This window comes from Nanorana parkeri, unplaced genomic scaffold (assembly GCF_000935625.1).
Source record: "Nanorana parkeri isolate BGI_ZX_2015 unplaced genomic scaffold, ASM93562v1 scaffold2539, whole genome shotgun sequence".
In the NCBI taxonomy this organism is placed as follows: Eukaryota; Metazoa; Chordata; class Amphibia; order Anura; family Dicroglossidae; genus Nanorana; species Nanorana parkeri.
This window is the reverse complement of record NW_017308807.1, coordinates 103,794-118,867: the sequence shown is the minus strand read 5'-3', so window position 1 is coordinate 118,867 and position 15,074 is coordinate 103,794. Positions and strand designations below refer to the sequence as shown.

Below are 15,074 nucleotides of genomic sequence, written 5' to 3'. Positions count from 1 at the left end.
CTCACCTGTTCACGTCTTTGCAGGGAGGCTGTGAGCAGGATCGATCCCTGGTTATCTGGAGGTGATTAGTGAGGTCTGCAGCAGACCTCACTAGTCACCTCCAGATAACCAGGGATCGATCCATCCTTTCTTTCGGCCGGAGCTCAGAACTGTCAGAGCTCTGGCCGAAGGACGCCAGAGCTGACAGGAGCTGCTCTGCATCTGACACAGATGTGACACAGGCATGTCAGCTGGCTGCGGGCCACATAGTACCGGCTTGTGGGCGGACCGGTACTTGGAGACCCAAATTTCCACTCACCCTCACTTTATTTTTACTCGCCAAATGCGAGCAGGCGAGTGGAAATTTTGAGCACTGCCATAGATCGTAAGTCTACCTCTATAGTTCATCCATGCTTGCTATAGTATTTTGTGTATCCAATTAAGGACACATCGTTAGGTGATTGTTTTTGGTCTAAGGTCAAAAAGAAAAGATTCTCACCTGATCCTCAGTCTGTGGTGGTGACCACTTGCCTCTCTTCCCCTTTGCTCTGGCTCTGGAATGTCCCTTGGTGTCCTTAGTCCAATGCAAATGAAAAAGGACACGTGACATCCATCAAATCCCAGACTGCTGAAGCCCAGGAGAGAGGCTGTGGGGGATGGTCTGTCAGCCAAAAAAGACTGAGGATCATGTGAGTGTATCTTTCTTTTAGACCCTACACCAAAACGAGTACTTTACCCTTGTAGTGTGGGGGTAGCCACACTACAAGGGTTGTTTGTTTTTTAATTTTTTTTTTTTTTTTTTTTAACCTGCCCTGAAGTCTTGTAACAGTTGTGTGCAAAATTGCCCTTCTGATGTTGCCCTTAGGCACCAAATCTCCCCCGACCCCTCTTTACTCTCACAACATCAATAGAAATGTGATGCATTAGTTTGGCATGGTCTTAATGGGCTCTAGATGGATCAGAATGCCCATATGCCGCCTTAAATGTTTGGCTAAATTGACAACTGGTTTTCACTAATGGAATATTTGTTGGTGATCTTTGTGGAGAGATGTATGTGCAGTGAACAAGGCCGTCTTTTCACATAAAGGGTGGTGGTCTCGCCTTACATTTTGTGAAAGCTCTGCCACTTACCAGTCATAAAATGTATCTAGGGACCACCGAGGATTTACAAGAGAGCTGCATGGTGTATGTTCTATAATGTAGACTAGTGGTATTCAGATCCATGAGTGCTGATAACCTGGTCCACCACAGCGATCTGAATGTGACATTGCTTGGGAGACTTTAAAAATATGTATCCACTGACCTCCCATATGGAGTATCCACTCATAGGTTGCTTACATATGTTTCAGGCTTTGTTCACCTCATGTCTGGAGCAGATCTGCAAACGCAGTGCATTTTTACAGTCATTTTTGACTATTTTTTTATTTTTAAAGCTTAAAATGGGCTTTTGGGTGCTTCCCAGTGCATTGCAGACCAGGAAAAATGAGACTAGCAGGATTTTTTTTTCTTTGTCTGGCCCTGGTGTGAAGAGCCCAAACATACCATAGGGATACATTGGGATGCTTCCGGTCCAGGAACAAACTGGTCTGGACAATCCGTTGGTGAACAGGGTTCCTATGCTGCTTTAGCGAGTGTCTGGGTTCTGATACCTTTTTGCAACTCTAGCGCTAGAGATCGGTAGTGTTGCAGTAATTTTCTAAATGACTTCATATTTGGGTTTGTTTACAGTTTAAAAAAATGAAGAGATGGTAGTGAATACACTTCAAAATACATATAAATTCAGCGTGACCACAAGTTGACCATGGTAGTGTCTACATCATCTCCCATGATGGGACAATTTGGGGACAGTCAGTTAAACATGCCTATTAAGCATCATAGCTGACCCTCTTGGCTGCTTAATGGTGAAAGGGTTACCGTGTATGTAAAAGCAAGATATTTATGTTTTTGCTGCAGGTTTCCCTGCTTGGGAGATTCACCCCTGACAAAGTTCTGAGGAAATCCAAAAAAGAACCATGATTGCCAGAGGTAAAAATGGAGGCAGATGTTCTTGTGCCAACTTTCGAAGATAAGAATGGCCTTCATTCTGAGATTTCCTCTCCCCGCAAAAATAACCTAATAGGGGTTTTACCCTTCCCTCTGCTAAAACTAAAGAACACAAATGTATCTGGTTTCTTCCGTTTACAATCCACTAACTGTTCCAGGGCAGTCTGCAGTGTACCCTTAGGCTGCATTCACACCTAGGTGACAGCGGTTTTGCTTGTTTCTAGCACATTTTTGCTGCACGTTTGTGTGTGTTTTATGCATACATTAGGTTGTGCATATTTGAGAACCGTTTGTGACACATTGATGTAAAATGCGTGCAGAAATGCAGCAAATACACCTTTTTTTGCGTTTCCATTGAAGTCTATGGGGTCAAAGCCTTAGCACTTAGTCTGTCAAACTTTTTTCCAGCGATGGGGCGTTTTGTTAGGGTGGACCCTGTGTGGCCCCGAAACGTCGGCTCATGTTGGATTTCTGTGACATCATTGTCCATTAAAAGGACTCATTCATTTTAACTTATGGAGTGCTGGTGACCTATTTTCTTCAATCTTGTTAGGGGAGAAAACGCTCAGACGTGAACCTAGCCATAGAAATAATTGGGATGATATGTTAGGTGTTTTTAAGGGCAAAAAAAGTGCTACAAAACGCTAGGTGTGAACGGAGCCTTATAGACGAAAAAATAAAACCATACGGGACACTGGGTTATATGCAGATACTTTCAGGTAATTGGACACTGGCAAAACTCTGTATCTGTGTTAAGGTGCCCATACACTGCACGATTCTCGTACGAGAATCGTGGGAAATCCCACGATCGTACGATTATCGCAAGGTGTGTGGAAGGCATGCGACCTCTGCTACTGTAAGGTCGCACGACTGTTATCTTAGGAACATGTTCGAAAAAACGCCGAGAATCGTACGATGTTCGGCGGGTGTGTGGCATGTTCGTAAGATAAAAGCCGGACGGGCCGGTGTGCGCAAGTGCACACTGCCTGTTCAGCATTGCGGTCATTGGAAGCCCGCCCCTCAGCGGGGCGGGCTTGCGATCATCGCAAGTACGATCTGCCTGTCCAAGATGGGCAGATCATAAGTTTTTTTAATTACCTTACAACCCTCGCAAGACAACAGTCTTGCAAGGGTTGTAAGGTGTGTGCGCAGCATTACTCTTATTGCTTGCTTGCTGGCAGTGGGAAGGGTTATCGATGTTTGGTCAGTGCCCAATTACCTGAAGCTATCTGCATATGACCCAGTTGTCTAAGCCTCTGTCCTGTACTCCCGGAAAAGGTGTGTGTGTGTGTGGTGGTTTTTTTTGGCAAGTTAATCTTATTTTTGTACTTCACTCCAAAATACATTTTAGTCATTATGGGACACCGGTCCCACGCCACTGTCTGCGTTAAATCCTGTCCCAATGTTGAAAGGATGCTAGGGATTAAAAGTCCCTTAATGTCCTAATTTCTGTTTTTTGTGTTGCAGTTTTCGCTAATTAACAGAAGTTTAGATCATTTGTATTTGTTTAGCCAGAGAATCAAAGGTATAATATATAAATATTTTTTTTTTTTTTTTAGGGATAGACCTCTCAGCCAATCAAGATGAAGAGAGTGACCAAGAGACTTTTCAACTGGAAATCAATAAAGACACGAAGAAATGTGCATTTAGGACTCATACTGGGAAGTACTGGACCCTTTCCAATAATGGTGGCATCCAAGCTACTGCTTCAATGCTGTGAGTTAATCCATTGTTCTCTAACTTAAAGCAAACTTGTCTTTACTATTTTTTTTACTTATTCTATATCAGGCACCTAAAGGGTAAAGTCCTTGTGGAACCCTCCAAACCTAGAAAGTGTTTTATGTGTATAAAATCTCTACCCCCTTCCCATTAGGCCTACTTTTGCCAAAATGCTCAGGTCTGCCCTGCCTTGGTGTAGACAACTGCATTGAGGCTGTCTGAGTCCAACCAGTGCTTTAAGGTTTGCCAAGTACAGTTTAAAGGATCCCAGCAGGACAATGTACGTTTGACATGCTTTGCAATGCACCTAACAGAACGGCCAAGCCCACATGCACATATCTGGACTATTTGTTTGTAGTGGTCAGTGAAGCCCATAGGTGGATGTCATCGTGGCTGCTCTGTCTGTGCTTATTGCACCCAGCTGGACACTGTAGGGGCTCAGATGACTTTTTAAATGATCACCTACACCTGGCCTTTAACTCTCTCTGTAGGCTTGCAAGGGTTGTAGGGCAGGTATGCATAATCTTAACAGGCCTTCAAGCAAGCAGTCTAGAGTACTCTATAAACTTGTAATAACAGCTGTGCCAGCCTATAAAGTTATGGTACAAAAGGCTATTTGTTTTTTACCCTAATTGATTCTTTGTATTGGGGTAAAAAAACACCCCACTACCTTTTACATATCCCCCAAACACTTGCCTACACTGCATATTCACAGCCGCTGGCTCCCAGACGATGTGTGGGCCTAAAATCCAGTTTGAGAGGAGGGATCCCGAGCCTACAGAGAGCAGGCCAGTTATAGGCTTCTGTGCATGCCCATCAAGATACTGCGAGGGGAGAGGAGGTGGGAACGTGTGTGTGTGTGTGTCAATGGACGCACACAGCGCAGCTCAATTCCTACCCAGGAGTGCGAACATACAGGTGTCTCCTTTGCAAGCTGACACCTGTAAACGAGAGGAGAGGCAGCCGCAGTACATCAAGCAAATAAAAATATGGAAAGAAAAAAACAAACATCTACACAGACAAGTGAATCTCCTCCTGGAGGATTAAGAGGGTTTTATATGCCTTTAACTGAAAGGGACGTTTGCATCAGCCGGACAGTGGGAGCTTCATGGAGTTCTATACCTCCCGGACATGAGATTTAGGTATACATTGGTCAAGCCAATTTGCCAGTCATCTTTTGTCTGTAGGGAACTACATGGTGAATCTGTCCTTGCTCTCAGCTAAGTGCTTGCTTCCATCTACAACAATTTGTAGATGTAATCCATGCAGCAGATGCTAATGGATTTAAAGCAGATGTAGTCTGCATGGATTACATGTACAAATTGTTGTAGATGGAAGCAAGCACTTAGCAGAGAGCAAGGACAGATTCCACTTTTCACCAAAATAAATGTATAAACTTACCCACATTGCGAAAATGCACATTTTATTTTCTACATTGGTGCCTGCAAAGGGGTGAAAGTCCTACTGAAAAGGAACAGCAAGTGCATATAACCTGACCCTGGAAGTTCAAATAAAAATAAGGTGTGCCTACAAAGGAAGGAAAAAAAGTGACTGCTTTTCCATTGCTTACACTGAAGTCCCCAACACTGAACCAGAATCTAGGGCTGCAGCTAAAGATTATTTTCATGTTCGATTAGTTAGCCGATTAACTTCGATTTAATCATCTTGTCTGCTGGACTAATACGGCTTACCCATTTACTGAGTATTGCAGTCTGAAAGGTATTATTGCATACTGCAATACTCCTGTTTTTGTGTATGTAAGACATTTTAATTAGTTTCATGGTTTTAAAATGTGAATTGTAAAACTGTAAGCCAATATAGTCACACCAAAAAAAGTTTTCTATTTTTTAGTTTAACTTTTATTTTGTATTAAAAAGTTTACTTTATTGCTGGGACCAATAGCCAGCCTGCTAATGGATATTTCAAATTGCAACATCCAATTGCAGGCTGGCTATTGCACGGGCCTGATGTCAATCAGCAGAGGAGGGACATGAAGTTCTCAATCATGTCCTCATCTGCTGATTGACAGCAGGCAGTGGGCGGGTGCAATAGCCAGCCTGGTATTGGCTATTGCACTTTAAAATATCCAATAGCAGGCTGGGTATGGCTCCAAGCCTCCAGTTGCAACGGCCGCTAAAGCGGCTGAACGGCGCCGGGCAGAGGAAGAATAGAGAATGGGCAGTGGAAGAGGAGAGACAGAGCGGCTGCTGAGGTAGAGGGGGCAGCGGGGGGGATTGCAGAGTCACAGCGGTCTCTCCTCCCCGCTGGTTCTGGCTGCAGTGGTCTGTGTCCTCGCTGCCTCTGCCTACACAGGCGGGGAGAGCAGCGGGGATTGAAAAGGACAGAGACCGCTGCAGCCAGCACCAGCGGGGTAGAGAGCTGAGGAGCAGAGCGGCGGCTGCAACTACTCGAAGAAGAGCTACTAATCGATGAGAATCGTTGCCAACGATTCATCGATTATAATCAATTAGTTGTTGCAGCCCTAGAAATATCTTCAGCATCCAGCACACTTTCACAGTATCCGTACAAAATATTCAGGTAGCTTAGATGCAGAACATGAATACACAAGTTGAAACAATACTGATGTCTTGCAGCTAAGGGAGGACTTAAAATAGTGGAAAAATACAATCTGTTCTACTGGCTGTAGCTTTGTGGTTGAGAACTGTAAACTTGAGACCAGGCATGCCAAGGTTATGCCAGGGACTGCTCATGGCATAACCTGTCTGTATATTAGTTTTGTAGGAAATGCAAAATGAAATTAGTCAGGGGTACGGGATTCCTATCGCTTGATGCCATGCAGTTCCAGCCTCCTGGCAGGTCCCCCCCCCTACATTTAGCCTGCTGCGGGCAAGCAGGGCTAAATGCAGAGCGGGAAAGGCGGTGCTCCTTCTGTTTAAGTTGTGTACAGGCTGTGCAGCCTGCATGTCTATATTGTACAGGTGAACTGTAACACTGAATTATTAGTGAAGTGTGTGCCATGTACTGTATGTACTTGCCCGAATAAAGCTCTTCTGTCTAGTCATGTGACCAGCATTTGTGATGATAATCTGCCAAAAGTAAGGAACTCTTCAGGCAGATGATGCTAATAAAATTTAGAGTTGGGTTTGTCCGCTCCCAAAAAAATTCTGTCCCCCCTCTCCCTCGGCATTTCACCAAAGCTGGAGTGCCAAGGCTGCCTACCCCGGCCCCTACATATTTGTATGTAGTTCTTAGCGTACCCTAATTGATTTTACTTTTTTTTCTCCTAACAGAAATGACCAGTGTTACTTTGACATTGATTGGTGTGATCGGCGGATAACTTTAAGGGCAGCAAATGGAAAATACGTGACTGCTAAGAAGAATGGACAGCTGTCAGCATCTGTGGATTCTCCTGGTGAGGCTGTTTGCTAATAATTTATATTCTTTTTTTCAGATGCATATCCCAAGACTGTTAGCCTGACCATACACTTAGCATTTTGGCCAATTCACAGAAATTGGACAAAGTTGCAAAAGTGCCCACACACCTTACAATTATCGGTCAATTTTTTTTGTCCCGCCATCGCACCCTCGTTGATTTCTGCACAAATAGCCCATCATGCACAGACCAATGTAGATTTTGATAATAGTTCGTCATCAGAACTAACTGGCCGAATTTCGTCGATCGACAAAACAGATTTTTGTTTGTGCATGCGCAGTGTTCATGTCGGAATTTTTTTTTTGTACGAAAATGCCACTTCTCCACCATGGCGTGTGTGGTTTAAGTTTTCTAGTCTGCCTTTTTAAACGTTATTTTATTGTTTATCCGATTAACCGATTAATCGAACTCAATAATCGGCTAACTAATCGATTTTGAAAATAATCGTTAGCTGCAGCTCTACATTCAACCAAATTCAGGCAGTTGTACAGTAATTGCGATCGCGCACTTCCCATCAGCCTGGACGATTATCGTATGCAAAAACAAATCACATTAGTTGTATGGGCACCTTAGTGTGTAACCGTGCCAGCTTGAGAAGCCCATTACTGAACCCATTTTTGTGGACTCGGCAAGGTGGAAAATTTTGGTCAGAAAGCTGCAGTCACTGTTTGAGCTTTCTGTCAGAAAGCGACGTGCGACTGTACAGTAGAAACGGTCGCAGGCCTTCCATACACCTGCCGATTATCGTACGATCGCGGGATTTCTCACGATTATCGTACGATCATCGGCAGGTGTATGGCCACCTTTATCAAGATTTCCACATTTCTGCTTGAGCTGGTCTCTGAACATTCTGTCAGGGTCTATTGCCATGGCACAGTTTCAGGTGTGACCCTGTCTACCACCACAATACGGCTTAGAGTGACACTACACTTGGGAGTTAAACCTTTAAAATGAAATATCTTAACTATGAACAAAAGTGTAGTTTATATCTGTATTACTCAGTTGTAGATCCTCTGAATTTGTGCCGATACCGTCCTTCTGGAGGGTGGCTACTTTTGTTCCCACTCCAAGCTCACTCCTATGATAGACTACTATCTCAATACAAATTGGTAAACTAAACATGAGGTTGTATTCCATCACGGGAGTGAGCTTGGAGTGGTGGCTCGTGAAGCACTTTGCTCCTGCATCTGAAGCACTTTGTGGATCATTTAGTCTCTGGTCCTGTTCCAGTGGCTGCCTACGGTGACTTGGGTCACCTCAGACCACCTGAAACCTAGTCACCCCCAGCTGCTTGGGTGTGAGCACACAAGGCCTTGCCTCCCTTTTGCACCTAGTTTTCTACTACACCGTTTAACAGGGGGTGTGCCTTTGACATGTTGGATCATACGCACCAGAACACGAGCTACAGTAATTGCCTCCGTTCCAGTGCAGTGCGATTGGGGAAAAAATGGTGCATGCAGCATTCCTGTACCTCCTGTTCTGGTGCAGGCAATCGCACTGCGGGTGGGGGTGTGCCTGCGGTGCCATTGACATGACAACACAACGGCCCATCCTGCCCCAGAACGCTGCCTGGCCTGATCTATGTGATTGTGTGTTCCTGGTTTGGAATGCACTGGATATGGTGTGACTGGGCCCTTAGAGTTACTCCTTTCTCAATCAAATGCTATGCAGTCACCCTTGTGTGTGCTAGTAAGGTGTGTTTCTCCACAAACAGACACTGCAAATCAAGCTACTTCCCTCCCTCCTGCCCCACTCCTCCCTTTTCCAAGCGAGGAGATGAAACAGTTGCTCGAGTATGCACTGTCCTTTGTGATCTAGTACTGGACAGGAATTTCAGGGAAGATGCGCTAAGGGGCGTGGAAGCAGCTGTTCAGAAACATGATTGTGTTTGGGCAAAAATGTAAAGCAATGATTTGCTGGGCAATGAATACTTGATCTGGATTAATTACTGAAAAACATTTTAAGTTTAATACTACAAGTTTGTTCCTCTGAGGACTGAAGACACCCTGTTGGATTCTGAGCCCCTCTGGAGAATGTGACAAGGTTTCCCCTCAAATGGGAAAAGCTTTATCACTTGGTGGGCTTTTCCCCACTGTAGGTGCTCCAATGATCCACCTTACCAAGCATGCTACAAAACCTTTGGTGTTTACACCTTTAGTAATTTCACTGACTGGATGTTGGATTGCCTACTTATCCCAGTTTAAATGACATGGATTTATTCTCCACCCTGTGTTTGTGGTCACTGATTTGTTGAACTGTATCGCTAGAAGTTAAATGCCTTAAAAAGGACCCCTTTACTGCCAGTGTAGGCCTAGTCTTATTGAGCCCTTGGAGCAAATGTCTTTGCACTTTCAGAAGCTTCTAAGCTGGTTTCTCACATGGGACTGATGTCTGTTCAAATGCGTAGGGTACTTTGGCTACTGGGATGCCATGATGCATCCCAAGGAACATCTGAATCTGTTGCCCATCAAGACAAGTCTCCTTTTCAGACCTGCTCTTGATTCCATCTTTAGCAATGACAGTGGTGATTGGAGTGTGCTCCTGCCTCAACACAGGAGGACTGTGGAAGGGGTGGAACAACCCCCTTCTAAATCTACAGTGGTGTCATGTAGTCTGTACCTGCTTTCAACTCAAGCCGTAGGGTCATCTAACACCTCTGCCAGCATTCTGCATGAAGGTGCACCCCTTTTCAACAAGTGGTGGGCTATTTATCTCTTTGGGTAGTTTACCTCCATGGTATTTGGGTGCTCATGTCACTCTTTTAGTAGCCTACAGCCTAGACCCCTCTAGTTGGGCATCTAGAGTCATTGGGGGGGTTGTTCTGTGGGTCTTTATTTTACCTGACTTTTGCTGGACATCCGCTTGTTGCTGTAGTGCCTTTACTTCCAGAAAGTTTTGGAAACTCTTCCTGTGACAGCACTGTCCATGTCCAACATAGGAAGCAGGTCACGCAACCCGTGTTTACTTTGTGATCTCACGGTCTTTCCTAGAGCGAAGGTATTGCCATTGGGATCCCCTCAACTTATGGTCTTCACATCGAAGGGTGAGGGTTCAACACTTGAGTACACCCTTTGCCTGCTTGGAGGAAGTATCCATCACTCAAGGATCCCCTATCCCCTGGACAATCGGCAGACAGGCCATGCTGGGACTCTGCTGCAAATTTCTCCTTTGGGGATGGTGTTAGTCTGGAAGCCTTTTGTGGGACCTGATCACTGGGAGATGGACACTTTCTGCAGCGAAGCTGAGGAAGTCTCCTTAGATTCCTTCCGCTCTCCTATACTCAGACAAGTGTTCTTAGTAGTAGCATTAGGATTCCTAACCCTAGCTCCTCAGAGGTTCGTAACTCTGAATTCTCTTAAAGCTCTCCTTTAGAGGATTCAGGGTTACTAACCTTTCAGTTTCTACCAGCCTTGTGGGTCATTCCTTTTTACCTATTGGGATATTGTGCAGCGAAGGATCTTTGTGAGATTGCGTGTCTGATCAGGCAGTCCTCCAACCCCCCCCTCTCTTATGGGCTTTCCTTTCCATTGAGTCAAGAATTAGGAGTGCTAGGCTTGAGCCTTCTACGGTTGACTGGCTGGTCTTTCCTTTTTTAATGTGGTTTCTGTCAACTTTTTTCTTTTGAGATGGGTTTTTTGTTTTTTTTTCCTTTCACTTGGCCCAGAAATACTACTTTGACCACATTTCATTGTTCTTTCTTCCCATTGGGAAGTGTTCTCCTTTTTTCCAGTATCCAGGTAAATTAAAGGAGACACGGTTGCTGTAGTCCACGGTTGTTCACCTATAATTAAAATAATGTGTGGAATGCCCATCTTAAGTAGAACATTTATTGTAAAGGGATATTTAAATGTTACAGTACTGGTTTGTTTGTGTTTAATCTGTCTTTCTCTTTTTTATTACTTTTGTGCAGTGGAGACGGAGCATTTCTTGATGAAACTTATCAACCGTCCACTGATTGTCCTAAGAGGAGAACATGGATTCATAGGCTGCCGTAAATTGACCGGGACCCTCGATTCTAACCGCTCAATTTATGATGTCTTTCAACTGGAATTTAATGATGGGGCTTATAACCTCAAAGGTAAGTCTAAAAGGGGGGAAAAAAAGAAATCCCCTAAAACAAAGGTCAACAAAGCCATGGATGCATTTTTAACTTATCTTTGAATAACATCTGTTGGTCTCCCCTCTTTACTAGTCTCTCAAAGTAAATTTGTGAAAAACGTTAATATATAGGGTTGTTTGTGGATGTAGGCATTATAAACCTACACAATAATGGTAAAGAAAAACATCTTAGGGCTGATTTATAGTTAACCAATTGTTAATAAGGGCTTGAATAGGAATACATTTTATTTAGAAGTGGTTATTTTTTACTTGTAAGGTTTCTTTAATCTACATATGAACACACAATGTGGATATCGCATTGTATTTACTCGATGACACTTGCAGACTAAAGTGTAATTTTTTTTTTCCCCTTCAAAACCATGTTTTGAGACAAAATAGGTGATCACATGTAATACATGACAGAATGACATCCAATCACCACAATATTACAACCAAATATACATCTGCTAGAGATGTTAACATTTCAAGGTGTAGTCCTTAAACTAAAATATTGAAAATGGCAAAACAAATGCCGACTAGTTTTACCTGTGGGAGAGGAGGAAGAGGGAAAATGACAATAGGACTCCATACCTAGGCCATGCTTTAGGCCTCGTTCACACCTGAACGTTTTGTAGCGCGTTCTACGCTCGACGAACGCTCTACAAAACGCTCAAAAATATAAATCCCATTGTAGTCAATGGTCTGGTTCCCACCTTGGCGTATTTCCGCCCGTCCCTAACGGGCTACAAAACTGCCCACGCCTGAAAAGGTACATGTACTACTTTGGGCCGTTTTTTAGCGCGTTTCCATTGGGATACAGCCAAGTAGCCCTCGGAAACGCGCGTGTCACGCGATTTTTGCGTGACAGACGCGCATATGCAATACGCCTAGGTGTGAACCAGGACTTATTAAGAAGTGGATTAAGGCAAAGTTTGTCAACCAGGTATTCTAATTTTTTTCACAATGGGTATGGAATCCTCTTTATGGGTAGGGAATCCTCCTTATAAACTAGTTTTTCGAAAGGTAATGCTTCATTTAGGAGCCTTACCCATAGGGCTGCCCAGAGATATGGAGACATCCAATGAAGGATTGCCACTTTTGTGGCTTGAAAGTTTGTGCAGAAGCATAAGAGAAGCTGAGGCAGTAAACCTCCTGCAGGATTTCCAATACACAACCATCAAAAAAGGGTGACCAGGCACCCCATCAGGTCATGTAAAAGAGCTGAGGATTTGGACCCTAAAATAAATTTAGAATAGGGAAGGCACAATATTGGGTGGGGTGGAAAAAAGAAGCTTGTGATGTGAGACATTTGGGGCTGTTAGAGGAACTTTCATTAGTTTTGCTAGTCCTGTGGTTTTAAATATGCCTGGTGGCTAATAAAGGTTTAAATCTGGTGCTCATGTGTGCATAAGGTTATTTTAACAGGTGTCTGCAAGCAGTCTTCCTGGTCTTCCTTCCCCAAATCTGTAACATTAACCAGGTCCTATGGAGTTTTACACATTTTCAAGTGAAGACAGTCCAAAATCTGGCATTTCAGCAGGGAAGAGGGGCAAGGGTGTAGGAGATGCACTCTAGAAAAACTTTTTTAGATGCCTTGTAAAAGTTTTTTTTTTTGTGCCTCATCTCTGTACCCCCAATGTCCTCAAGTGCTTTAACCAATTGGCTCATCACGAGTGCAAAGGGCACTCTAAGGTCCCTCTCCTCTTAAACCCTAACTTGCCACTTCTTAAATGTTCATATGAATACAAGTGTTAAAGCTGAACTAGAACATTTCTGAATAGGTTCAATATTTATCCTTTAGAAACATTGTGATGCACAGGAAGATGGGCAGGCATGTGAAAAGTCTACTATAACAAATTGTTTTGGAAAAATTAAATTTAGCAAGCTTGAAATCAGAAACTCCGAACCTGTGCAGGGTCTTTTTTTTCCTTTAGTGCTACTCTTTAATCCTCGAGTATAGGTTGGCTTATTGGTTGCTATAAAAGCTAGAATCCAGGGGATGGCCTGCATTTGTTTACTCCTGTGAACGCTCTACTAAAATTAAAACTGCACCAACTCCAGACAACTTGCAGCAAGACAGTAGTTGGGTAAAAACGGTAAAGGCCTGCTTGTTGCTGGCATTACAGCTCTAGAGCCATTGAAACGGTACAGAAGTACACAGGTATGTATAGTCTGAAAGGAAGCCAAAGAGCTGGGCATCGGAGGGTAGTAACACTATAGGAAGATGAGGGATAAGAAATAAAAGCAAGGTTAACCACTGAAACTGGGATTCCAGGCAAATGGCTAAACATGTTAAAATAATAAATGTGTGCATAGTTTTACTTGTCAGCGGATTTATAATTCTTTTGTGTTCAGCTTTACTTTACCACACTATGCCATGTGGCTCCACTACTTCCTGCTTCAGTTTAACTTTTTTTTTATCCTGCCACCTGTGTTCACATTGGGCAAAAATCAGCAAGATGATTCATTGCTCCCTGAGCATGCTGGAGGTTTAGAGGTGACATGGGAAGCTGAAAAGCTAAACCGGGAATTAGGGTAGTTGCTTGTCTGAGGCAATGTGGTAGAGGTGTGTATAGTATATAACAAGGTGTGTGTATTTCTGTATGTATAAATCTTATTCTATTATTTTGTTGGCTTAGGCATAGTCGCATAGATTGGGATAAATCCATATCCTAACCATTTAAACCTTAACCATTGTCAAGTTATGTTTGCATGGTCAGCATCTGAAACTTAATTTTTTTATTTTTTTTTAGATTCCACCGGGAAATTTTGGACCGCAGGCAGTGATACATCTGTCACCAGCAGTAGTTCTTCCCCTGTTGATTTCTTCTTTGAATTCTTTGATCAGAATAAAGTAGTGATCAAGGTGAATGGCCTCTACCTGAAGGGTGATCATGCTGGAGTTTTGAAAGCCAATGGAGAGTCTATGGACTCCTCTACCCTGTGGGAATACTAAAAGATCTGGAACCTGTGGCTTCCAACTTTAGTTGACTCTCGCATGGTTGGGTATAAAAAATAAAATGTGTTCCTTGTGCCTCTGCATGTGCAGGGCATTAAGCAAAGCTTTGTACTGGAGAGGTTATTTCAGTTATTCCCATAAACCTTATAGATCAACAGGACCTGCTCCTGTCAGTAATTAGATCATAACTATTTGCCCCTCTGTAGGGCACAATTTGAGGTAAATGCACCATTGTTCACAGCACATCCTAATAGAATAAACTGCTACCTCGTTTACAGTTACTGAATCTGATCTCTGCACCAAAGTTCAGATAGATTTTTGAGACTGGTTTGCCTTCTATAATACCATTTTAACAAACCTTTCGAGAAGTTGTAACCACAAGGACTGGACCTTACAAGTTGCACTAGAGGCACTGCAGGGATGAGAAGGATTAAAGATGTTGGTGAACTCTCCCCATGGAAGAGTCTGCTTTATAAGGCAGGAAACGGTCTGGTGCAGCCAGATCTTTATTATCCCTGTAGTTCCTCAAATCCACCTCAAAGGGAGTGTGCTGCCGCTAGGATGAGGCACAATCCTTACCATGGAGCTGCCTTGAGATGTTAACAGCTGTGCAAAATCCCCTGTGAAACAGTTAAGGGTGTGTAGTTGGATAGAAATCCTCTCGTGTATATTTTACATCCTTCACCGATGTTTCCTGTGCACATCTCCTGCTTCTACACGAACTGTTCACAAGAGAGATGAGAACTACCTCAAACGGGGACATTTCAAAATATAACCTGATTTGTAATGTCATAATAGCCAAAACCACCAGTGTGAATAACATCAATTACACAATACATACAAATTATTCTTAACCAACCAGGTTCTTAATACCAGCACTTC

The 15,074-nt window shown here is 43.4% G+C and overlaps 1 protein-coding gene across 2 annotated transcripts in view; it reads left to right on the top strand.

Moving 5' to 3' along the window:
• LOC108801870 (fascin-like) overlaps positions 1–14,191 on the top strand; it is a 32,013-nt gene extending 17,822 nt beyond the window's left edge. The window contains exons 2-5 of one of the 2 annotated variants that reach the window (XM_018573786.1): positions 3,582–3,738; positions 6,993–7,114; positions 11,046–11,213; positions 13,987–14,191. In XM_018573786.1, coding sequence (XP_018429288.1) covers positions 3,582–3,738; positions 6,993–7,114; positions 11,046–11,213; positions 13,987–14,189 — 650 coding nt within the window. In that variant the 3' untranslated portion in view covers positions 14,190–14,191. Of the gene's footprint in view, positions 1–3,581; positions 3,739–6,992; positions 7,120–11,045; positions 11,214–13,986 lie in introns of both variants that reach the window. The other variant, XM_018573785.1, reaches the window with a different exon arrangement.
• Positions 14,192–15,074: the final 883 nt, after the last annotated feature.